The 24,714-nt window shown below is 35.6% G+C and overlaps 4 protein-coding genes and 2 long non-coding RNA genes across 6 annotated transcripts; 4 read left to right on the top strand and 2 right to left on the bottom strand.

Moving 5' to 3' along the window:
- Window positions 1-346: 346 nt before the first annotated feature.
- On the top strand, window positions 347-1,967 carry LOC113713368 (pentatricopeptide repeat-containing protein At3g25210, mitochondrial-like). The gene has a single exon (XM_027237089.2). The coding sequence runs from the start codon at window positions 508-510 to the stop codon at window positions 1,660-1,662; it is 1,155 nt and encodes a 384-aa protein (XP_027092890.1). The 5' UTR covers window positions 347-507; the 3' UTR covers window positions 1,663-1,967.
- A 613-nt stretch (window positions 1,968-2,580) lies between these two features.
- LOC113713359 (receptor-like kinase TMK4) lies at window positions 2,581-6,318 on the bottom strand. The gene is made up of 2 exons (XM_027237080.2): window positions 3,882-6,318; window positions 2,581-3,382 (listed from the first exon to the last, which is right to left on the bottom strand). The coding sequence occupies exons 1-2, from the start codon at window positions 6,106-6,108 to the stop codon at window positions 2,877-2,879; spliced, it is 2,733 nt and encodes a 910-aa protein (XP_027092881.2). The 5' UTR covers window positions 6,109-6,318; the 3' UTR covers window positions 2,581-2,876.
- A 1,641-nt stretch (window positions 6,319-7,959) lies between these two features.
- On the bottom strand, window positions 7,960-9,779 carry LOC140021591 (uncharacterized). The gene is made up of 3 exons (XR_011825480.1): window positions 9,571-9,779; window positions 9,406-9,490; window positions 7,960-8,302 (listed from the first exon to the last, which is right to left on the bottom strand). It is a non-coding gene; the product is annotated as an uncharacterized lncRNA (long non-coding RNA).
- Window positions 9,780-11,456: 1,677 nt separating this feature from the next.
- LOC113713350 (peptidyl-prolyl cis-trans isomerase FKBP15-1-like) lies at window positions 11,457-14,915 on the top strand. Its single transcript, XM_027237069.1, has 6 exons — window positions 11,457-11,608; window positions 11,780-11,829; window positions 12,291-12,353; window positions 13,071-13,161; window positions 13,982-14,086; window positions 14,506-14,915. The coding sequence occupies exons 1-6, from the start codon at window positions 11,554-11,556 to the stop codon at window positions 14,592-14,594; spliced, it is 453 nt and encodes a 150-aa protein (XP_027092870.1). The 5' UTR covers window positions 11,457-11,553; the 3' UTR covers window positions 14,595-14,915.
- Window positions 14,916-16,996: 2,081 nt separating this feature from the next.
- Window positions 16,997-20,770, top strand: LOC113713343 (peptidyl-prolyl cis-trans isomerase FKBP62-like). Its single transcript, XM_072062140.1, has 14 exons — window positions 16,997-17,133; window positions 17,232-17,427; window positions 17,527-17,613; window positions 18,349-18,609; window positions 18,698-18,772; window positions 18,863-18,943; window positions 19,031-19,225; window positions 19,332-19,427; window positions 19,513-19,688; window positions 19,789-19,911; window positions 19,996-20,142; window positions 20,222-20,349; window positions 20,470-20,590; window positions 20,681-20,770. Exons 2-14 carry the CDS (start codon window positions 17,241-17,243, stop codon window positions 20,729-20,731), a joined length of 1,728 nt encoding a protein of 575 aa, XP_071918241.1. The 5' UTR covers window positions 16,997-17,133; window positions 17,232-17,240; the 3' UTR covers window positions 20,732-20,770.
- Window positions 20,771-23,735: 2,965 nt separating this feature from the next.
- LOC113689890 (uncharacterized) lies at window positions 23,736-24,628 on the top strand. Its single transcript, XR_003448254.2, has 2 exons — window positions 23,736-23,960; window positions 24,152-24,628. It is a non-coding gene; the product is annotated as an uncharacterized lncRNA (long non-coding RNA).
- Window positions 24,629-24,714: the final 86 nt, after the last annotated feature.

The following is a 24,714-nucleotide window of genomic DNA, read 5'->3' as shown; positions in this document are numbered from 1 at the left end:
CGAACTATTTGATGTGTCGAACTCAAGTTTAATATGCGAAATTCGAAAGTTCGCCGAGTATTTGATAAGTTGAACTCAAGCTTAATATGTGAAGTTTGCAAGCTCGTTGAGTTTAATTAGATCAATCAAACTTTACATATATATATATATATATATGAATATATATAATTTTTAAATTTATTAATATGATATGTATATTTTATCTTTTGTTTAAAATTATATAACATATAAATTTATATTTGTTAAATTTAATTAAACTTGATTGAATTCGAAATAAGTTTAAGTGGATTCAATGAGTACGAGTTCGAGTAATACAAAATAAAATTGAGCTTAAATTCGAATTCAACTTTCCACAGGTGAGCCCCTACCCAAATCCCAACTGAATCAGTGTAGAAAAAAAAAAAGACTGAACACTTCACCTTTCCAGTCGAGATTCCCAGCTGTAGCCTCCCAAGCGAATGATATTGATACCGACTGCTGAGCTCGCTCGAAACTCACCCAATCGCCATGAAACTCATCCCACGCAATTCACTTATTTCGATTCTGAGAACATCTCTTTCCTCCTTGTCTCTCCGCCCCATCTCCAACACCGCCTCAGATTACCCCTCCGAAACCCTAACCCCATCGCCACCAATTTCCCAAAACCCATATGCAAAACCCAACCCCCACCCCAGGACCCGGACCCCATCCGAGAAACAATTCGAGAAATGGATCCAAAATCTCAAACCCGGGTTTACTCCCTCTGACGTGGACGAAGCCCTCAATGCCCAAACCGACCCTGACCTCGCCCTCGACATTTTCCGATGGACCGCCCAACAGCGAGGCTATAAGCACGACCAGGTCACCTATCTCACCATGATTGAAATCGCCGCCACCGGAAAACGGTACCGCGTTGCCGAGACCCTCATCGAGGAAGTCGTTGCCGGAGCCTGCCCGCCAAGCCTCCCTCTTTACAACTCCATGATCAAATTCTGCTGTGGCCGTAAGTTTTTATTCAACCGAGCGTTTGATATTTATAAGAAAATGCTGAAGTGCGATGGTCCGACGGTCAAACCCTCTTTGGAAACTTATAAATTGTTATTGAATTCGCTGCTTCGGAAGTTTAATAGGTTGAATGTGTGTTATGTTTATCTACACGCTGTTAGATCGTTGACGAAGCAAATGAAGGCATCTGGGGTGATACCGGATACTTTTGCGTTGAATATGATTATAAAAGCTTATTCCAAGTGTCTTGAAGTGGATGAGGCCATTCGGATTTTTCGGGAGATGGGGTTGTATGGTTGCGAGCCGAATGCTTATACTTACAGTTATATCGCAAAGGGGTTGTGTGAGAAGGGGAGGGTAGCTCAGGGGTTGAACTTCTTTAAGGAGATGAGGGAAAAAGGTTTTGTACCAAAAGGGAGTACATATGTGATATTGATTTGCAGTCTTGCTTTGGAACGGAGGTTTGAGGATGCCATTGAGATTGTGTTTGATATGTTGGATAATTCTATGTCACCTGATTTTCTTACTTACAAGACTCTTCTGGAGGAGTTGTGCAGGGACGGAAGGGGAAACGATGCTTTTGAGCTTCTCCAAGAGATGAGGAAGAAGGATACTTCTATGAACGAGAAAACTTACAGTGCTCTGACGAATGTATTGCATTTTCTGAACCGGGAGTAGGCCATTGTTTCCCTTTTTGGTGCATTGGAGGGCTCAAAGCCCATTAGATATGTAAAGAGCCTTGGGGTTGCGACCCCAGTTACATCTGCATATAACCATTCTCTAATCTGCACTGGGGGCTGTTATTGCACTGATCTTCAATCATGATATACTTGTTAGTGAATCCGTCTCCAGTACCACTTTCCTGTGGCCTTTCTTCCATGCTAGCTTCAGGCCATGAATTATACCCCACAATTCCGCCACAATGTTACTAGATCATTGTTTTCCATGAGAAAAATTAGAGAACCAAGTTCGTTCTTTGGCTCTGTTGAGTCTGAGAGGTTGTTTTGTTTGCTTAGGCCCCCATTTCTAATTACCGGAAATCATCCAATGGAAGTTAAAATGAATTGATATGCATGTGCATGCGGGATCATAATATCACTATATCAGACTAGTTCTTCGTTCAAGTCAGCAATTGTTGCGAGGAGAGTGGGAAATGATGGCCCTGTTCCCAAATGAGGTTAGGGGTGCTATCTTTCTTGATTAGTTGGGTAATGCAATTTATTGAAACGCTATGCTTTAGGCAAATTGGTGGGTTTCTGTCATTTGAGTTCGTTCTTCTATCTTTTGAAGGAACAGGGGTGGGAAGACATTTGTTATCAATGTAGCCAGAGAGAGATAGATATGATTTTGCTGCTTCTCTGAAACTGCTTAGTCCAATTGTGATTGCTCGAATAAAGAAGCTAGTAAATTCATCAAAGAGTTGAGCACTTTCTAGAATTACTCCGCAAATAATATTGGTAAAATTGACTGCCATTGTGCATAAGCAGTAAAAAATTGGCAATCCCACGACTCTACCACTTGGAGCAGTGCCCGGGCACGACAGAATAATCAAAATGTTGCTGCTGTATTAACATCTAAGGATCGAAGTTAGCAAATAAATAATTTACCTCATCTAAAATTTTTAAGAACAAATTCTCAGGGTAATTAAAAAGGACTGCTTTAGAAAAAAAAAAAAGAAAAAGAAAAAGAGTAAAGGTAATCTATACTAGGTTAAATCAATGATAAATACGAGGATGAGTTGCTGACAAGAGGTCTGCACGGGTGGGTTAAACAAAACAAAATGATATGATGATTTGCTGGTTTCACGTCTTCGCAGGATGATGAGCCGGAGATTGAACTGCAGCTGCATGTACGTATCTATCTTATCATTGGTACGTATCTCCGGCCATCATTTAGCTAAACGAGCTTGTGTATCGTGAAGGCAGCTGAGGCGTGCTAGTAAACTCCGGGCTGGTATCTGTAAATAAGTCGCTGTTTGTGGACGTCTCTTCGTTAGCTTTCCACCTCTGCAAGGCTTGCGGCAGGCTCATATTGAGATCAATGCCAAAACTATCTTCTTCTTCATCATCGGAACCAGGCATCCACTGCTCTACAAGGGGAGACAAGACATTAACTGCATGCCCCATGATAGGTCTCTGATATGGGTCGCGAGCTGTGCAGTGGGCTGCTAATTCTGCCACTTTCCAAATGCTTTTGAAGGTTTCTTCATCTGGTCTTAAGGAAGGATCTAACGAGCTTCTGATCTCGTCCTTGTTAAAAGTCACCCTTCGGAACCAAGTGACCAAGTGAGCTTTCTCTTCTGGTTGTGCATCATCCAAGGCCTTCTGTCCGGTGATTAACTCCATCAAGATTACTCCAAATGCATAGACATCAACTTTCGTGGTCACTCTGCCAGTGGCTGTTAAAGAACAGAAAGTGCTCTTTTAGTAGCCGTAAGAAAGGGAGGAGACAGTATTTTAGTGCCTAACTCTCCATTGAAGCATTATACATCCTTATGAAAATGGCTTTACCTAAGAAAATAACCGAAATATTTTGCTTCCACTATAATACGAAACAGCCAAATCATGGTTGTGAACTATTAATCTAATGAAAAACTCGGTAATTAAGCCTACATGCGCCAATTAACTTGTTAAACCTGTAAAATGCATTTATACAAACAATTGAGTTGACATAACTCATCTTTGGGGCCTCAACGTCTAATGTATGTTTGACTTGGTAATAAGACAGTAAGATCAAAGATGTTGTGTGATATGGGAGTTGACAAGATCAGGTACAAGACCCACAATTAGTCAATTAGTAGGACAAATAACTGACGCATCCAGAGAGGGATAATATGAATGCTGTGAACGAGATAAACTGAGATGACCTAACTTGTATATGAGCATGAATCCACTTACCAGCATATTCTGGTGCCAAATACCCAAAAGTTCCAGCTAGTCGCGTCTCAACTGAGTGCTTCCCATCAGGGGCAATCTTAACCAAACCAAAATCTGAAACCTTAGCCCTCATATCATCTCCGAGAAGGATGTTAGAGGGTTTGAGATCCCTGTGGATGAAACTCTGGTTTGCCAATCCATGCAGATATTCAACGCCTCTGGCAACGTCTAATGCTATGGAGAGTCTTTGTTTCCAAGTGAGTGGAAGGGTGCCCCTTTCTTGCCAACTAATTAAATGCTGCCCCAGTGTCCCTTGAGGCATATACTCGTAAACCAGAAGTCTCTCATTTCCGTTGACACAAAAACCATGAAGAGCAACCAAGTTCTTATGCCTAACCTTTGACAGGACCTCAATTTCAGCTCTAAACTCACCTAGACCCTTCTTGTTCATAAAAGAAGATTCCATCCTCTTCACGGCTATCTGTGTCCCATCATGAAGTTGTCCTTTATAAACAATGCCAAATCCACCTTCACCCAATATGTTTTCTTCACTGAAATGGTTTGTTGCTTCTTGGAGTACTTCTATTGGTATGGCGACACTGATACCATCACTAAAATGGAAATCATAGTTTTCAGTACCCATTTGGCTGGGTAAATCGCTTGATATTGCATCAGAATCACCCTCAAGCGAGGTTTTCCCATTTTTACTGCCCTTAGCTGACTTGTATTCACGACTTTGCTTCTTTACATAATAACGTCTATAAACTATGAAACCCAAAACAACAACCATGACAACAGCAACAACAATAATAACAACAATAATCCACGGTGAGACAGAAGCCTTCGCTTTGTCAATTGGACCAGATGATGCATTTCCTGGAGGGAAGCTAGGGGGCAACTCTATTCCAATAAAGGGATTACCAGAAGTTTTCACCGACACACCTGGGGCAAATTCTGGTATTTTTCCAGAGAGATTATTGTTGGAAACATCAAGAACCTTCAACTTTGTCAAACTGGTCAGGGTAGCTGGTATAGAACCAGTAAGTTTATTGGCATGCATGTCCAGGGTCCTTAATGAGGTAAGGTTTGCAATTGCAGGTGATATGAGGCCAGGAAAATTCTGGTTTCCAAAATTAATCACACTTACACTTCCTGAATCACAGACAATAAAGCGCCAATTCTGACAAGGATTATTCCCTTTCCAATACTCGGCTAATGCTGATGGATAATTCAAGGCACCAGCAACCTGAAGCAATATTGTCACCTGCAGAGCACAAGGGCCTGGACTGGTATTGCAGAAACTATTTTTACCGTCACTAGATCCATCGGTGACCTGAACACCTGCAGGAAACTTGGGTACTGGACCCTGGAATAAATTATTCTCCAAAGTTACATTTTGCAGCTCAGGAAGCGATGACAGAGAAGGAGGAATCACACCGGTTAGCTGATTATCACGAAGCTGAAGGTCAAAAAGGGATTTGCATCCAGAAAGATCGGGAATTGGCCCTGAAAATTTATTAACATGTAGCCAAACCTGAGTTACTTGCGACATTGCTCCGAGAACGTCAATTCCGCCCGACAAACCGGCAATCTGATTGTTCAGCCACAAGTTCTGAATCCCTGACTCAGCAAAAGAAGGTGGCAGACCCCCTGTGATGTTGTTGTAAGAAAGCCGAAGACTTTGTAAACTTGGGAACGACCCAAAAATGTCTGGGATTTCCCCAGCGATGTTAGCCTTGTTAGCAATGAAGCTTACGAGGGCGGTCGAATCGGCCAGGGTATTCGGGATTGTCCAGGGAGGGAGATTCAGGTTCTCGCCAATGCTGAATGTCTGCAAACTTGTCAGGCCCATGAGGAAATCAGGAGGAACAGAAGTAAAATTATTGCCGTCAAGGTAGACTTCTCTGAGGGACGTGAGGTTTGACAAGGAAGGTAGCGGCCCCCAAAGCTGGTTCCTTTGAAAATTGAGGGATTGTAGGCTGGAGAGTTTATTCAAACCTGATGGTAATTTGCCTGAGAGAGATTTGGAGATGAGAATAATGGAGATGACTCTGCCTGATGAGTCACACTGGACGCCTGTCCATTTACATGGGGTGTTGCCACTCCACCCCGGCGGGGCATTGGAGAAACCTTTGGCCAGTTCTGCCATGATGGCAGCATCATCAGCAAAAACATGGTAGATGAAGAGGGTGGTGATTAATTGTAAGCACCGGACCGTTTTAAGAAACTTTTGTTTCCCTTTTCGCATTCTGGTGGTTTTTGCTGTTTTTTATGATATTAGGGTGGAGGAAGGTGGATGAGGTGGTGGTTCTCATTCTCCGTTCTCTCTCATCGTGCATGAGAGAGATAGAGACTGGGGAAGCTGAGGGGCTACGGCGGTTGTTTGGGCCCGGGGGGGAGGGGGGAGGAGATAGGGTGAGGGCTGTATCCTATTCCTACCCCATTTAGTTGCTTGGTTTGAGGGTGCGACAGAGCGGAAGAGGAGATACAATTGTTTAGGCCTTAGGGAAAGTTTATAACTGCCATTGCCAATTAAGAAAAAAAAGGGTAGATTGGTGCTGGTCTAATTTAAGTTACCATAATTGTCGAATCTTTTTTTTTTTTAAACAAAATTAGACGAAAAGGTTCAGTTCCTCGATTTTTTAAAAAGTTCCATTTAGTCTGCGAACGTTTAGACTTGTTGATATGGTTTCAGGAGATTTTCATGTGTTAAATTTTTTTAAAAAAAACTCATGATTTAATCAGAAAATTATGCAGAGGGACATTAGATAAATAAATATCATTGTAAACAATAAATTAGGTAACTAACTTAATTTAAGAATCTTAAGATTTAATGGCGACTTCTTGTAATGTATCGCCCACGAGATTTCTTTCCCAAATTGAACAATCCTTCCACCACGGGCATAGGTTAATTAAAGTTTGCCTCCTGAACTTTTGAAGCAATCACACTTCACCCCTTGAATGGTAGAGATATAAATTTTACCCCTAACGAAAAGATGCAAATATTATATCTCGTTTGCCACCAAATTACCCTAGGAAGAGTGTATATTCTCCATTTTTAGGGTGTTTAAAACGTTATTACTATCCAGAAGAAAAAAAGGCATTATGTAACTAACTACATAAACCCGTTATAAAGTTAGAACATAATTTTCATAATATTCTAAAAGAAAAAATAATTTATTCTGAAACATTATTGACAAAAAATCTTATATGTTTATTTAAAAAAAGATTTTTTATTAAGATTTTTCTATCGTTGAGGCTAAGAGTTTAATCAAAAAATTCCTCAGAAATATGTAGGTTTTTGATGTATGATTTTGTAATATATATATATATATATATATATATATATATATATATATATATATATATATATATATATATATATATATGCGCTAGAAGTGGCAAAATGGGTGATTTAGGCGGGTTTTGATTGGGTAAAATGGGTAATGGGTATAAGTGAGTCAACCCATTTATATCAATTTAATTAGATGAGTATAAATGGGTAAGTCAAAAAATGAGTTGGGTAATTCAATTATCCATTTATAACCCATTTATTCTAATTTTTTACAAACTCATATAAATTCATTTTGTAAACTAAATTATCAATTTATACCATTTTACACCCATCATTAATTTTAAATATTTACTTATTATGCCAAATAAGTCTAATTATCAATTTTTTTCCATCCGCATGCTATGTCGCAAAATTACATATTATTTAATAATTGAACAATGAGAATCTAAATATTTGGACTAAATAATATGAAAGTTAACATAAAAATTTAATTCAAAACTTTGAACCCCTAGTATTTTTTCGTGTATAAATTTAAAATTTCATGTTGAAAATGTAAGAAATGAGGCTAAAATTTGTCATAAATTAGTGATGCTAAAAAATGATCAAATTAATAAATTACGAGGAAATAAAGCGATAAGACAAAACCAACAAATAAATATAATAAATAAAACAAAAATAGTTAAAAATCCTGATGAGGATTAGCAATCACTTCATTTAGCATACAAACAAAGATAAATATTCAACAAATAGGAATAACTGATAAAACAGTGAAAGGTTACATGGCCAAAACTTGCCAACCTTCAGTACCAGAATAAATAGCTACTTGAATTCCCACAAATTGGTAGACGAAATAAATACACTTACAATCCATGAAACTTTTACAAATTAATACTCCTACCAAGGATTGTAACAAAAAGACTGGCAGCAGAAGCAGAATAAGTAAATGGAAATGATAGTACTTCAAATTTGCAACAAAAAATCCTCTTCTCAGTTTTCAAAATCCAGGTGGAGCCAACTTTATCAAAATACTTAACAAGCACTCAGCTTCTCAAGCTTCGTACAACTGCATAGCATAAAACTCCTCTAGCTCACCGTTGGAATCCGCCAACAAGTTTGCTGATGGCTCAACACAAAACAGAGAAGATTCCTGGCAATCAAAACCAAATTCAAAGTTCTGTTTTTTGCTACTTAAATTTCATCTAGACAGAAAGATAAAATTCTTTTCACCACATTTCTAACAATCTCCATATATCAAGACAATCAACAAAACAAAAATTTGCAGTCAAGCTCAGAATTGTGAAGTGTGAACGGACAGGGAAGGGTTGATACTGCAAAAGTCAACTCTAATCTACTAGTATATTTCCTTGTGAAGCTAAACAGAACTTACAAACAAACATCAGAAAATCATTTTCATTCTAAATCATCAATTTCAACGCAATAATTAAAAGCTTAAACAAAAGATAAATGCTCCTAGCCTTCCTGCCTAACTTACTACCAGATGATACAATACAAGCACGAAATGATACCCTAAGCTCACACAGATTGTTCTTTCACTCACATCCCGCCCAAAAAAAAAAACTACCTGCAAATCTACAAATTAAATGAAGAGCCGCCCCCCTATGCGGTACAAAATATTCAAGACTCTTTCCTAGCTTTTTGACTCTTTCTAATGGGAGGACCTTACAACAGTGATGCTGCTGCATTCAGTGCATCAGTATCAGCATCCTGCCAAGGTTGCTAGAACCAATTTAAGCCTGATCATGCAAACAATTTGATGGAACCAAGACATGGAAAAAAGGATGAGGTTAGCTCTGAAAAAGTTATAAAAGTTAAGGCCACAGAACTGGTGATGACTGATAAATTATGTATTCTTAGATATCAAGGTTAACGCAGTGTATATTTATAACCTCGATTGAATGCAAAAGTATTCAAGTTAAATAAACAATTGCTTGCCTCTTAATAAGCTAACTGACGACAGAATCTCAAGTTTTAGAGTCAAGTAGGTGAGCTGAAGAGGATACGACTAGTAATTAAATCAATCGACTCCAACTTCATCTAGCAAATAAGAAACTAACCTTGACTAAGTTTTTACAGGTTTTGGCAGTCTTGAAGTTCAATACATAGAAATAAATCAGTTAACCTTGGCTAACTTTTGATTTCCTTATATCAAGAGCAAAAACTTCAAGAATGCTTCATTACGAAGGCGCAGGAAAATTTTAAAGGAGTGGAGAAATTGAAGAATAATCTCACCTCGAATGCCAACATCATCTGGAGCAAGAGTTCTATTTTTGGGCCTAAATTCGTAGCCACCTTCAAGAACCGTCACATCCAACGCCTGAAATCGAATCATGAAGCATCATGAACTTGAAACATAGATGGTTAGTTTGGCAGTAGTCGTGGTTGTGCTGTGGGTACCTGTTTGCAGAGGTGGTGAGCAGCGGCCAGACTCTTAACATTCTTCGGGAAAATCTTCAAGACACCGCCGGTTTATTCATAGATTAGCTCAGGAATCGGACATGGAAGGGGCAAAAACCTTCTATTATGCAGAGACGGGGAGAAGGGAGAGGGGAATCAAACACTGGAGGAAGAAGGGGGGAGCAGTGGGCTTGGTGGTGGGGAGGAGAAGAAGATTGACGGTGAAAACTGAAAATACAAAGAAATTTGGGAATGTAAGTTAAATGGGTTAATTGGGTTTGATGAGTTACCCAATTATATCCAATAAATGGGTATAATTGGGTAATCCATTTATACTCATATATAAAAATTTAATATATCCATATACAATTATTAATGGACGGGTATGGGTAAAATTAATTAAATGGATTTATTTGACACCTCTAATATGCGCCAAAGAATTATATGTTCCTTTTCTTGTAGTGATTTATTTCTAGTTATTAGTTGCAAAAAATATGATTTGTAAAAATTCCAATTCCTGTATCTATGTTACATTGTCACTTTTTTTTTGACAAATTAGTGACAAAATAAGTAACAATAAAAAAGCAAGACAAATCAGTGGCTTCTAATCTCTTTTAACCCCAAGATTTTTTTTGTAAATAAATTAATTATTTTGTACAAAAAATTTCAATAAGTACCACTAAAAAAATGTACCAAAATTTGGAATATTTTTTGCTAGTATTTAGCCGCTGATTTGTCAACGAAAAGGAAGAAAAATGACACCGCAACCCACATATGGGAGTTGGGTATTTTCTTTGAAGAAGACAAAATGGGGTGTGTATTTATAAGAAGAAAGGAGTTTGTCAGGATAAGGATAATCTTGTCTAAAAGTTCCCATGGGTAAAAACAGACATGTTCAGAAGTTTAGTAATTTGTAATGGTTAAACAATTATTTTTACTGATAGAAACAGGCAAAGTGCTCAAAAAATAAACTTCAGGAGGCAAAGTGATTTTAGGACCAAACATTAAGGGATCACTGCTATTTACCCTTAAATTTTTTTAATATGTATTTGTCCCCTAAAAGTTTTTGAAATTTATACGTTGACTTTAAAGCTTATACGTTTGTGCATTTTACCTAGGGGTGTGAATCGGAATCAAAATTGATATTTAGAACTTTGAAATTTGAATTTTTCTAAATTTTTGTATCAGAATTTTCGATCGAATTTGATTTCAAATTCACCAACTCCAAATTCGAATTCATTCCGAATTCAATTTAGAATTCGGTAAATTCCGATTTCACCAAATTCAAGAAAATAATAATAATAATTATTATTATTATATAAATGTTATATTACATATATATAAATAATATATATACATATGAAAAATGAATTGAAATCGAAATAGGAATTCTGAATCACCAAATTCAGGAATATAAAAATTATTATTATAATATAAATGTTATATTACATATATATATATATATATATATATATATGAAAAACAAATTTGAAATCAAAATCGAAATTCCGAGTTCAGATTGAATTCGAAATTGAAAATTTCAATTTGAAAAATTCCATTACTGAATTCAAACTAAATTTGCATAATTCAAAATCGAAAAACTCAATTTCAATTTCAAATTTTGAATGACCAATTTTGAAAATTTCAAATTTAATTCGAATTCAGCAAGTGGATCGAAAATTTTCGATTTTACACACTTAATTTTGCCCCCTCAAGTCTCTTTTACGCTCCAACCTAAAAACGGCAGCGTATGAGAAAAATATTGCTTTTTGCGTTGCCTTAGCTGACGTGGAAAATTGTGACTGGACAATGGGCGTCCTTCTGACGTTGGAGCTCCATTCAACTACTATGGTCGCGAGTGCACGCGATGAAAGCTGTATCTTGTATACTACCGGCTGATATAGCTCACCCTGATGGAAAATTTCCTTTAAACATACAAAAAAAAATCCAGAGAATAAACAGGTAGATAAAAGTGATCCGAGAATGAAATTCCTCAACGCTGCTTCAATATTTGCCCTTCTAATTTTTGTTACATCAGGTAAATATTCAAAATGCCATACATTTGTTATTGAATTTTGTAAATTTGTTGTTAGATCCGGTCATATGTTACTCCGTTTTTAAGCTCACAGTAATTGAAGTTTTGTTGCTTATTTGTATTGATATTCATAATATCTTTACAATTTCTTCTTCTTTTTGATCCTTCTTTCAGCTTCGGCTAAAAAGTCGGGGGATGTTACAGAGTTACAAATTGGTGTGAAGGTAAATTAATTTTCTTCCTATAGGCTTTATGTATATAATTTTTTAATTAATTTAGCGCATTCGTTCAGCATTAGAGGTAAAATTATGTGCAATTGACCAAGTTAAAGATTGATTAAATTTCAGAAATTTTGTTTGGTTGCTATGTATTTGCTTTCGATAGATTCGGGGACTGTTCGATGTTGTTTGAGAAAGTTTTGCATTCTCCCTTGCATTTTTTTTTTTGCTTAATCTCTTTACGCATTTGGTTTTTAGTCAGAGATAAGTGAAAAAATATTTGATTTTTAGTGAGAGGTAAGTGAAAAATCCTCTGTTTCTAAAAGTTTCAATGCTCAGTAGTGTTTAAATAATTTAAATGGTTAGTTTTTTTTTTAATGTATACTTGTGGTATTTTTATTCAAGATTAGTTTCTGTTGCTTTCAACGATCCTGTCTAACTTCTCGATCTTGCTGTCCCTGCTGCAGTATAAGCCTGAATCCTGTGAAATTCAGGCTCACAAAGGTGACAAAGTCAGAGTACATTACCGGGTTAGTTGCATGTTCTTCATGCTTGTTCCTAACTTGCTTTCTTGATCTCTCTGTTCATGTTTTCTTTTTACTTTTCTGGAATAGGATGGGAATGCCCCCATTAGAGACCTAGTCACACTGATTATGTTAAAAAGATGAATATTAATGTGTTTCTACTATGTCGTTGGAAACTGCTGTTAGGAATATGTGGTACTAGTGTCTGCACTGATTATATCCTTGTTTGCGTACTCATTTTGTATAACAGCCAGCTAGATTGTCAGATAATGTTCAACACTACCTGGTGATGGGGGGCTCGTTGTTACCTTACATATCTTGGGAAGAAGGGTGAGGGTTTTGGGAGGAAAGGAAGGGAGAGATTGCTTTTGCTTGATTTGACCTATCTTGGGTTTTTGTTTCAGGTTTTTTGACCTAGCATTGGGGTGTTCATTTGATTTGGTTTACTCTGGGACGTGGTAGGACTAAGTAAAGAAATAAAGAATCCATGCTCTAACGTTTGGTGCTTTAGGGTCTCCCCGGATGGTTTTTGTGTGTGTGAAGGTTAATCTAATTTATGTCTGAATATATGTTAGTACTTTCAAATGTTGTTGAAGTTCATTTGTTGACTTCTCAAGTCGTATGAATTACACTTCATCTCTTGGGAAAAGAGAAGGCACCTTTCTTGGATTTGGCTACTTTATTTTTTTCTTGTCTGCGCTGACATTCTTTATTTCTTTGCAGGGAAAACTTACAGATGGCACTGTATTTGATTCTAGCTTTGAAAGGGGTGACCCAATTGAGTTTGAGCTTGGAAGTGGTCAAGTGATTAAAGGTACTACTTTACTCTCTATCTATCTCTTCATTTTTTAACGTTTATGCAATCACCAAACCACCAAAATGTAATTGCATGGAGCAACCAGGGTTGAGAAATGGATATTATCTGCCAAGAACCAAAGTAACTGCTGTGTATCATTCTTGCTTAATCGGAATTCAGGAATTTAAATACTATGATTATCTTTGCAGTCTATTGAGATTTTATAGCTCTTGTCCTTGCTTTATCAAAAGCTCTTCTTATTGGTTGGATAGAGATTTATGCATGTTGCCATCCATTTGGCGTACTTTATTTGAACTTGAATGAGAATACAGAATTGAGATAGCAAAGTAAACTAGTCCAGGTTTTTGATACTTATGCATACTTTGAAGGTTTTGGAAGGGATTGAAATCTCAAAACCATAAAAAAAATGTGTATATTTTGATCAGCCATCCTTGGAATATACTTTGGATTAACAAAATATAAAGACATTGACAAAATGGAGATTTGCCGGTGAGTGATGTTAAACTTCAAATAAATTTTATTTGTTCTTCAAAATTATGGTACTTTGTAAGCAATGAGGTGATCGGACCCATTCATTAAGCATCAAGTCCATATTTTTGCAACTAGTAGTTCCAGATGAAATCATATTCTTAATATCCTTTTGTTAATGACTTTCGTGTATTGTATCCATTATCTAGCATATTCATTGTCTTGTTGCTGATTCTGACTGCAATTTGTCATGCTTTTCTACAATAATTTCTGGTATATATCTATATGAGGTAAAGTACAGGGTTATAATGAAAGTATAACAGCATGCAAATTTTTTTTTTTTGAGCAGGATGGGATCAAGGACTCTTGGGAATGTGTGTAGGTGAGAAGAGAAAGTTGAAAATACCTGCTAAACTTGGATACGGAGATCAAGGGGCACCACCATCCATCCCAGGTAACACTTCATGATGTATCTTTTATTGGAAAAATCTTCTTGCTGGGTTCAATGCAATTCATTTTAACAGCAAAGCGTCAGAGACTTGACTTTTGTTGTTAGTTAGTACATATCTTTGCTCAATATAATGTTACTCCAGGACCTGAAATGTAGATTTAATTGTTCTTCCTTCATGCTCGAATATTGTTAATCTGTCTGATTTTTGTTGTATGTCACTTCCACTTTATGCCTATCGTTCTTTTGATAATCCTAGTTCAACGATTAGTAGTTAGAATTCAATGAGGAAATAAAATTTTGGTTTGAGGATCTGGCTTGTTGCTTATGGTCCTGTGCGATCTGATTTGTTATATGTCCTTTGGCTGAATTTTAAATATCATCTAGAACTAGTAGCGTAATTTCTGTCTCTCTGCAATTTGCAGGTGGAGCCACTTTGATCTTTGACACCGAGCTAGTTACAGTGAATGGAAAACCATCAACAGGAGAGCAACCAGATGATAGTGAACTATAGGTCCTGGGTAGCTTAATTTCTGGAGGTGGGTGCTACCCTGAATTAGCACTTTGTCATTAAAACAGTTGTTAGACTTCGATTTCTTGTTCCGTCTTTAATATTCAGGGAACCCAATTGATCTGCAGCTTCCTTGTAGATCCTCATTGCATGGACCTTGATTCGTTAGGTCCGAAATCCTAAGCCTGTAGCCATCTGTCGTTCTCTTCTAATTGTTAAGATAATTTGGGTGGCTTGATGTTTAGCGCTTCACTTGAAAATTTTGACACATTGAAGTTTAAGTTTAATTTTGGTGCGGGTGCTGTTTGTGCACGCTTTATACAATCCTTTATTTCGTGTCGGGCTCCACATGATTTGGATTATTAGTACAGGTCAGGTGTATGATGCAATTATTAACAGGGTAAATATTACGGCAATTGTCAACATCTGCATTTCCTCCTTTTTCACCCTTTAATTCCCAAAATACTCGGTATCACCTCACATATAACCTTACACTGTATGGCGTTAAGATCCATACATAGGTTTAATTGAATTTCCGTACCTGATTTTCAGTTAACGAAGATGGAGAGTGAAAAAGGATGGAGACAGCAGAAAAGGATGATTTTTTTTTTTTTTTGGGTACGAAAACTCGTATAATTATATTTTAAGCAGGATTAGAGGATGCGCGACTCAGGGATTGAGGATTAACGTCAGGAAAGCCCATTGGATTCAAATTTTTGCTTAAAAGATCAAAAAACTGCAGTTTGAAGAATTACCGATCTTTTTTATGCCACCAGAAGAAATTTATAAAAGGACAAGTAAATGGATGATAATGAAGCTTATATTTGTCATAACTTCAAACGGTCTTGTTCTCATCCAGTAATTGAGACACGTTATTGGTCCAACAATTCCAAGAAACAAAAGAAAATAATATGTGTAGAAGGCCATTCATTTACTGGTAAAATGTCATTGTTCAAAAGATATTTCAAATCTTACAAGGAAAATAAGAAAAGGAAATAGTTGTCATTTTTTTTTTTTGAATTAGAGATCTTATACTAGTTATCTTCCAATTAGTGTGAGCAAAGTTAAGATCATGAGATGCAGCTATAAATGTTTGTCAAATTCATCCCATTTGAAATGGATAATAATAATGGCAGTTGAGTTAGTTGAGGATTAAGAAGTTTTGCACGCCATATTCCCCTGTCGAACTTCTTTACTTTAATTAGACCTAAATCCCACTTGCCAATGCAGAAGTACTACGTTTTTTTTTTATCAGACTTTTGAAGTTAGTTAATTAAATCTAATCCCAAATTTAACCTAAAAAACCGGTAACTCTTGAGGCAAACTTGGGAACTTAACTACCCAACCCCCAAACCCCTTAGAATCGATGTGGAACTACGGGAAAGTTAGTAGGGAAGCCTCTACTAGGTCTTAAAGAAGAATCCACTTACCCCAAATACATCCCTTACGTCTTTGTCTTTTTTTATCAGACTTTTGAAGTTAGTTAATTAAACTTAATCCCAAATTTAACCCCAAAAGCCGGCAACTCTTGAGGCAAACTTGGGCACCTAACTACCCAACCCCCAAACCCCTTAGAATCGATGTGGGACTACGGAAAAATTAGTAGAGAAGCCTCTACTAGACCTTAAAAAGAACCACTTACTCCAGATACCTCCCCACGTCTTTGTCTTTTTTTTTAAAGAACCCACTTAAATGAAGAAGTACTACGTTACGTTACTCAAGACTTTTTTTGAAGGAAGTAGTGCGTTACTCAACTAGCGGTACGAACCGTTATTATTATTTTATGAGTTAATCTTTCCTACACTGACGGTATATACACTATCAACGTTAGATTCATGACATGTGTGCAAAAGTTGAATTTCAAATTTAAATTTGCATAGTTGTCATTCATCCAACGCTGATAGTGTAAACACTGTCAGTGTAGGAAAGATTAATCCTTATTTTATTAATACCATAATTGGTAATGGCTACTTCAGCGTCCCCGTTCGCCAATCACAGTTGATCAGTCAACCCGTCCGCCCGAGAGAGTACTGCTTATCCGATAGGAGTCAAATCCATTAATAGTATTAGGACAAGCGAACTTTGCAGCAACACAAAAAACCACAAAATCCGAGCCATTATTATTATTATTATAAGACCAAAATTTTGGTAGATTCATTTTTTAAAGATTTAAATGTTTCAAATTATGTCGCGCTGAAGTTCAATGTTTCAAATGATTGAATCTTTAAAAATCGAATTTACTTAAATTAAATTATATCACTATAATATGTATATTTTTTTTTTGGGGGGTGAAATTCGGGCCGTTGTCTGGTTTCCCAGGTACCGAAGGGCAATTACCGGACGGAGGAGTGCTTAATCCGCAAAAAAAGTAGTGATGATCTCCAGAAGAATCCTGACCCTTCGTCACTCATTTCTACTCTACTCAATATATGCAGTGCTAGTTACCTGCTAAACCCTTATAGAAGACTCCAGAACCCAAGGCTCTTTTAGCTCTCGTCTTTTTATTCTCCGTTAGCACGCCATTCGAAGAGCCTCTCCCCAAGTAATTTAGCTCAAACAGTCTGATTCGTTAGATACATTCTTCTTTTTTCGTGCGAGAATAAAAAGTAAAATACTCCAGGGGTTTACAATTTTATTTAGGGTTGAGACATGGATGAGGATTTTGATATGCCGTCGGCCGAGGGGATGGGCATGGGGATGGATGACATGGATCTGCCGGAGGATAATTCGTTGAAAGTTGGAGAGGAGAAGGAGATCGGAAAGGAAGGGTTGAAGAAGAAGCTTGTTAAAGAGGGTGAAGGCTGGGATACACCTGAAAACGGCGACGAAGTAGAAGGTAATTGTTTCGTAATTAAAGATTCACTAATATTTTGGTATTTCTTCAGTCTTATAATTTTCTTATTTCTCGCTTTTTTCCTTCCTTCGATTGCTGCAGTTCATTACACTGGCACTCTATTGGATGGGACGAAGTTTGATTCCAGCCGTGATAGGGGCACACCGTTCAAGTTCCCCCTCGGTCAAGGTCAGCTAATCCTTAATCCATACTATGATTCCCCCGACTTTCATTTTTAATTTGAAGATTCTTCGTCGGTCTTAACTTGGGTAAAATAGTCTGCATCATCATGGTAATGATAGTTTGACAATATTGGATGTTGTTCTGGGTGCTGTCTATGCATTTTTCTTTTCATATGGCCTACAATATATATATATATATATGTATATATATATGTATATGAACTACTAGACGTAAATTATACAAATCGCATAAATGCTTAGCGACGAATCTGACTCATTGCTACATGGTTTGCCTGGAGTATCGCTGTGTAATATGGTTGTGTAATGGGATAAACTATTTTAATTTGCATGGTGAAATAATACCTTATAATGGATTGTTTCAAAGGCCTAAAGTGAGTGGGAGTATGAAGGGATTGGTGCTAAGCTACCCAGACCAATGCAGTTGGATGTATAGAAATTTTGGGTTAGAAGACCAGCAAGACTGAAAAGTTTGTGTGGTACTTTGAAAATTAAAGCTGTGTTCATAGTGCTCGAGATAGAGAGAGAGAGAGAGAAGTCTGCGTTACTTGACAATTGAAGCTGTGTTGATGGTGCTTCAGAGATAAGAGAGAGAGAGAGCGGGCTGTTACGTGTGTTCAATGTTGCATCTAGAAAAAGTTATGATTCTTCTGTTTGAGCGATAGAAATGCTTGTCATCATTAAGAAATTAAATATTCTGATAAGTTTTCTTGGGTTCCAACAGGACAAGTGATTAAGGGATGGGATCAAGGTATTAAGACAATGAAAAAGGGCGAAAATGCTGTTTTCACTATACCACCTGAGCTCGCCTATGGTGAGTCTGGCTCGCCTCCAACCATTCCTCCAAATGCCACTCTCCAGTTCGATGTTGAATTACTTTCCTGGGTAAGTGTCAAGGACATCTGCAAGGATGGAGGAATATTCAAGAAGATCCTTGCTGAGGGAGAAAAATGGGAACATCCCAAGGATCTTGATGAGGTTTTAGGTAAGTTCATTATTTAGTTTTCATATTGATTTTGCTGTAAGGTTACCTTTGTACCATGCTGATTATGTGCATATATTTTTTGGTGCAGTTAAGTATGAAGCTCGATTGGAAGATGGGACAATAGTTGCAAAATCAGTTGTAGTGGAGTTCGCTGTTCAAGAAGGTTGGCTTCCATTTTTAATCCATATATTTTACATTCCAAGCACTGGTAGGTTTTTGTGTTTAATGACTGGAATATGTTGTCTTTTATTAGGTCACTTCTGTCCTGCTCTTGCCAAGGCTGTGAAGACAATGAAGAAGGGAGAAAAGGTCCTCCTGACAGTGAAACCACAATGTAAGTACAAGTTGCTCAATGGAAGATGCATGCTCTTTTTGATTAGAGATGTGCAGGTCATATTTCATGGATATAATTTTTTTGCAGATGGATTTGGTGAGAAGGGCAAGCCCGCTTCTGGTGATCAAGGTGCTGTCCCAGCAAATGCTACATTGAATATCAATTTGGAGCTAGTATCATGGAAGACTGTCTCTAATGTAACGGATGACAAGAAAGTCATCAAAAAGATCTTGAAAGAAGGAGAGGGTTATGAGAAGCCCAATGAGGGAGCTGTGGTCAAATGTTGGTGTTATATCTTACCTATATATTTTTTTCTTTTTTGGGTTTTGGGAGATTTTTAGACCCCATTTCAGAATATCAAGCTTACAGTTTTCCTTTCTTTCTGTAGTGAAACTTGTTGGGAAACTGCAAGACGGCACCGTTTTTGTCAAGAAGGGTTATGGTGATGATGAAGATGACCTCCTGGAATTTAAAACAGATGAAGGTAACTTTTGCTAGCCTGGACTTCAGATAATTTTTTTTGCTTTGAACTATTTTGCTTTCTGGTTTTGACTTGGCACGCTGAACAGAACAAGTTAATGAGGGTTTGGACAAGGCTGTGATGGCAATGAAAAAGGGTGAAGTTGCTTTGTTGACCATTGCACCTGAGTATGCCTTTGGTTCAACCGAGTCACAGCAGGAGTTGGCTGTTGTTCCTCCAAATTCAACAGTACAGTATGAAGCCGAGCTGGTTTCTTTTGTCAAAGTGAGTTATCTGTGATTTGCATGCATGTCCATGCAAGAAGTCCCATCCAGCAGTATTTCCACCTGCATGTTTAAGTGATAATTTCCTTTATCTTGTTTAGGAGAAGGAATCTTGGGATATGAACACCCAGGAAAAGATTGAAGCTGCTGGCAAAAAGAAGGAAGAAGGTAATGCACTATTTAAGGCTGGGAAATATGCGAGGGCTTCAAAGAGATATGAGAAGGTAAGCATATGTTTATTATGCAATACTGGGTTTTAATTTTTATAAATTTGGAATTTTGTTTAAATCAAGTTTTTCTGTATGCAGGCTGCAAAATACATAGAATACGATACTACTTTTAATGAGGAGGAGAAAAAGCAGTCCAAAGTGTCGAAAATTTCTTGCAATCTGAACAATGCTGCATGCAAGCTGAAACTGAAGGATTACAAGCAAGCAGAAAAGCTCTGTTCTAAGGTTTGAAACTATCTGAGGAGAATCTTGTATCGTTAAGTAATTGTTAGCTAATTGGTGAAAGTCCTCGTGTCCTGTCTAGGTGTTGGAACTTGAAAGTTCAAATGTTAAAGCGCTTTATCGGAGAGGCCAAGCTTACATGAACCTGGCCGACCTGGATCTTGCTGAGCTTGATATTAAGAAAGCACTTGAAATTGATCCTAACAACAGGTATATTCAGAGTTTAGCAGATTCCATTAGCCAGTTGCAGACTCAGTCTGAAGTGGATTGGATCTTAATAGGGCTCTTGTTGCTTGGTTTTGGCTCTAATGACTTTTGTTTTGGGCCCAGGGATGTGAAGCTCGAGTACAAAGCCTTGAAGGAAAAGGTGAAGGAGTACAACAAAAAAGACGCCAAATTTTATGGAAACATGTTTGCCAAGTTGAATAAGTTGGAGTCAGTTGACTTAAATGTATTCTCTCTTGCCTTTGGATCTTTCCTTTCTATTTTGTTACAAAGCATAACCAATTGAGGTTAAATTTTATATATGTATGTGTTGCAGAAAACCGCTCCCAAGGATGCAGAACCAATCAGCATTGACAGCCAGGCTTGAATTTGAGAATAAAAGTCAAAAGTAGCTGACATTTTACAAGTATTGGTTGCCGGGCCTTCTCTCTTTTTTTTTTTTCTTTTTCCGGGAAAAAGTATGAATGTGAGGCTATCTGGTCTTTGGCATGGATGAATGCTTTGAACCGTCTCCAGATTAATTGCTGATATTAACGCTAGTGTTGAAAAATGATTGATGTTGAAACTTTTATATCTGGGTTTCTTCTCATGTTTCCTCGAAATGTCTAATGAAGAAAAATGGATGATCCGAATACTTCCCCTCTACCTTTGTGCGGGGTGGATTGATTTGTGTGCTAGTATTTTAGGATGTCATTTTTTCCGTGGATGGCCCTGTTGACGAGGTTATGCTGGCTGTTTCAATCTGTTGATCTATTTGTCTAGTACCAACTGCTGGCATTCAGTTGGAACTCAATCTAGGGCATGGTTCATCTCTAAATCCATAATGCTTAGGCCCGGGCATCGATATGAAAGTAAATTTAACCTGGATGCTATCTAGACTTGGCGGTTGGCCCAAAAAAAAAAAAAAATGACTTGGCGGTTGGTTTAATCAAGAGCCTACCCATTTAAGTATTTGTTCAGTGTCATAATGAAAACGTTATGTGTATTCTATTTAATGTTCTGGAAACCTCGGCAGTTAAGGAAATTACCCCTAATTTGTTCCTTATGTTACGATCAATTAAGGGAGTGCTTGTTTCACAGATTGGAATCGGAAATGGAAATGGAATCAAAGTCTCTGGTTTTGGAATTAAACTTTTCGGGGGCGTTTGGTAAGAGGGTATCGGATTCGGGGAATGGAATGAACTCCATAAATGGTGTTTGGTTCACTGGAATGGGAATTGAAATTTTGGAATGATTTCTAAAAATTTGGTGTTTCTCCATTCCCAAGTATTTTGGTGGGTTTTGTCCGATTCCCAAGTTTGATTCCAAGAAACAAATCCAATTACATATTATAATTATACAATGATATAATTAATATTTATATATATTATACATATTATATATTATAATATATACATATATATAATATATTATAATTATAATATTAGTACATTATATAAATATATATTATAATTATTTAGTTAAATATAATTATATTCATATAATATATATTATAAATTTATTAATATTATATAATAATATATTTATAATATATATGTATATTTATAAATGCATATTATATGTGCATATGATTATAATATACACATGTATATAATATTAATAAATTATATAATTATATTTATTATTATATTTATTATTTTAAATACAATAATATATAATAATTACTATATCTAATATTAATATGCATTATACTTATATAAAATATGAGTACAATTAATATTTATATATTATATAATTATAATTATGTATTTATTTTATAGAGTTTGTATAATTATAATTAATTATATATATAATATTTAATTTAATTAGTTACAAACTTATAATAATGATGTTATTGTATTATATAATTATATATTATAATTATTTAGTTAAATATAATTATACTTATATAATATATATTATAAATTTATTATTATTATATAATATTATATTTATAATATATGTGTATATTTATAAATGTATATTATATGTGCATATAATTATAATATATACATGTATGTAATATTAATAAGTTATATAATTATAATAATTATTATTTTAAATATAATAATATATAATAATAACTATATTTAATATGTAATATATATTATATTTATATAAAATATTATTATAATTAATATTTGTATATATTATATAATTATATATTTATATTATAACATTTGTATATTTATATTTAATTATATATTTAATATTTAATTTAATTAGTTACAAACTTATAATAATAATATTATTATTTATATGTATTATATAATGTATATTAATTTATGTAATATAATTAATATTATCAATTATACTAATAATTATACATGTTTACTAATAGAAACTATTAATTAGTTAGACTAAATTTACTAATACATTTATATTAATATATTTAATTAGTGAAGATTTCTTATATCCCATTTACAAAGAGCCAATAACTATCATTTACAATGGGATTTATAATATATTTATTATATTCCATTCCGAAAGAGTCGACGAACCAAACATCAACTATAGTAATGATACACATTCCAGGTATTTGAACCAAACAAATGTATTGGAATGAATGACCTCATTCCAAACCCAAGATATCCGATTCCGAATCCGAATCCGATACCGATGTGCGAACCAAACGCCACCTTCATTCCAATATCTAGCGTGGTTCATACGTTGGAATTAGTATCATTCCAATTCCTGATGCTTGGTTTGACGAGTGTTTGGGAATTAAATGCAATTAAATTTCAAATTTACCCATGATATAACAATTCTTATAAAACAAAAGAATTACACATACGACAAATTAACATCTCCATAATTGTAACTACAATAATTATAAACTTTTTGATAAAACATAAGAAAATCATAAACCATAAAAAAAATTAATACCAGAAAATAAATATAGTAGTTGTATTAACAAGGAGTAAATTTCCAAAAATAAGGAGTTTTTAAATTAACTTCCCAAAGGGTGGCGATTTTTTAGTATCTTTCCAAAGGGTGAAAAACGCATCCAAAGAATGCGTTCTTCCAAATAAAAACGTAACTTTCAAATACGTTATTTTAATTTTCATAAATTTGTTTAAATATGAAAAATTGGTTAAATAGCGCATAACATACTAGCTCTTTATGAGAAACTAGCAGATTTTATAGTATGTTTTGTACCAACTCTTTATGGGAAACATACCAGTTCTTTATAGAAAAAAATTGGTTAAATAGTGTCCAAAGAAAAACTAGTATGTTTTGTATTTATCATAAATTAAATATGTGAAAGTTAAAAAAAAAAAAAAGAAATTGCCCATAATATACCAGTTCTTTATAGGAAACTGACAGGTTTTGTATTTAATGCATTATTTAACCAATTTTTCATATTTAAACAAATTTACGAAGGTAAGAATTGTAGTTGCCTCCCCCAAAGCTGGGCTTTTGCGCTGTGCCGCTGCTCAAGTCTTTTTTGTTGTGCTCCCCTCCGTTCTCTCTTTCTACTCTTGGCAGCTTATTTTATTTGATTTAGAAAGGATTCAATTCCTTCACTCAGACAACTCCAGAACTCTTTTTTGCTGCCTGCCACTCCTTGGTGACTGACTTCATCAGTAAATCAACTTCACTTTCTTGAAATTTCTGTAAGTTTCTGTTTTCTTAATTTTTGTTTTGTGTATTTTTAAGTTCTTTTGGTGGACTAGAACTGGAATATATGAACTTGGAAAGAATCTTGAATGTTTTTGGATATGGCCTTGTGTGATAGGAAAAGCTTGTAATTTTGCATGCATATTACGCATTTGATGAAAGACCTGAATGATGAATTTGATTTCAGATGGGTTATTCTCAGATTTTTTTTTTCAAGAAATTTTGGATAAGAGATGAAGACTATATGATGAAGAAGAAGAGATAGGAAATCTGATGAAGAAGAAGAATAGAAGGTGCGGCGTGTGATGGAGAGAAAGAGAGGGTAGGTCCGTCATAAATGTTGTTTAAGGGAATAAGTTGAGGGCTTTGTCCAAAACCTTTCAATTTGCTCCGGAATGGGATAAGTCCGATTTTTTAGAAATGATTCCAAAAATTACATTTCAATAGGCTTAACCCAAGCAACAAATAAGGGGTTTATTCCATTCTGTGATTCTCAAACCCTTTAACCAAGCAGTCCCTAAGTTCTGTATCAATTGTATTTAGGGTTTGTCCTAGAGGCGTCCACTGAATATTAGTATTTAATAAGGATCCACTGTATTAGTACATTGGAAAAGTGAAATTAGATTGAGGAAATATCTAAATGAAGGGGTTTTATAAGTGCTCATTGGTATCTCGTAATTTTTTAATTTGATTAATAACATTTTCTAATTTGATAAATAGCACAAAAGAATTCTAAGCACTTCTAACCAA

The sequence above is a fragment of the Coffea arabica genome, chromosome 1e (assembly GCF_036785885.1).
Source record: "Coffea arabica cultivar ET-39 chromosome 1e, Coffea Arabica ET-39 HiFi, whole genome shotgun sequence".
NCBI lineage: Eukaryota > Viridiplantae > Streptophyta > Magnoliopsida > Gentianales > Rubiaceae > Coffea > Coffea arabica.
This window is presented reverse-complemented; position numbering and strand designations above follow the sequence as displayed.

Excerpts from the sequence above, each read along its gene's own strand:
- LOC113713368 (XM_027237089.2), top strand. The coding sequence starts at position 508 with ATGAAACTCATCCCACGCAATTCACTTATTTCGATTCTGAGAACATCT.
- LOC113713359 (XM_027237080.2), bottom strand. The coding sequence starts at position 6,108 with ATGCGAAAAGGGAAACAAAAGTTTCTTAAAACGGTCCGGTGCTTACAA. Across the intron at positions 3,383-3,881 it reads TTTGGCACCAGAATATGCTG|CCACTGGCAGAGTGACCACG; the intron begins GTAAGTGGATTC and ends GTTCTTTAACAG.
- LOC113713350 (XM_027237069.1), top strand. The coding sequence starts at position 11,554 with ATGAAATTCCTCAACGCTGCTTCAATATTTGCCCTTCTAATTTTTGTT. Across the intron at positions 11,830-12,290 it reads AGTTACAAATTGGTGTGAAG|TATAAGCCTGAATCCTGTGA; the intron begins GTAAATTAATTT and ends TCCCTGCTGCAG. Across the intron at positions 13,162-13,981 it reads AAGTGGTCAAGTGATTAAAG|GATGGGATCAAGGACTCTTG; the intron begins GTACTACTTTAC and ends TTTTTTGAGCAG.
- LOC113713343 (XM_072062140.1), top strand. The coding sequence starts at position 17,241 with ATGGATGAGGATTTTGATATGCCGTCGGCCGAGGGGATGGGCATGGGG. Across the intron at positions 17,428-17,526 it reads AAACGGCGACGAAGTAGAAG|TTCATTACACTGGCACTCTA; the intron begins GTAATTGTTTCG and ends CGATTGCTGCAG. Across the intron at positions 20,350-20,469 it reads GAAATTGATCCTAACAACAG|GGATGTGAAGCTCGAGTACA; the intron begins GTATATTCAGAG and ends TTTTGGGCCCAG.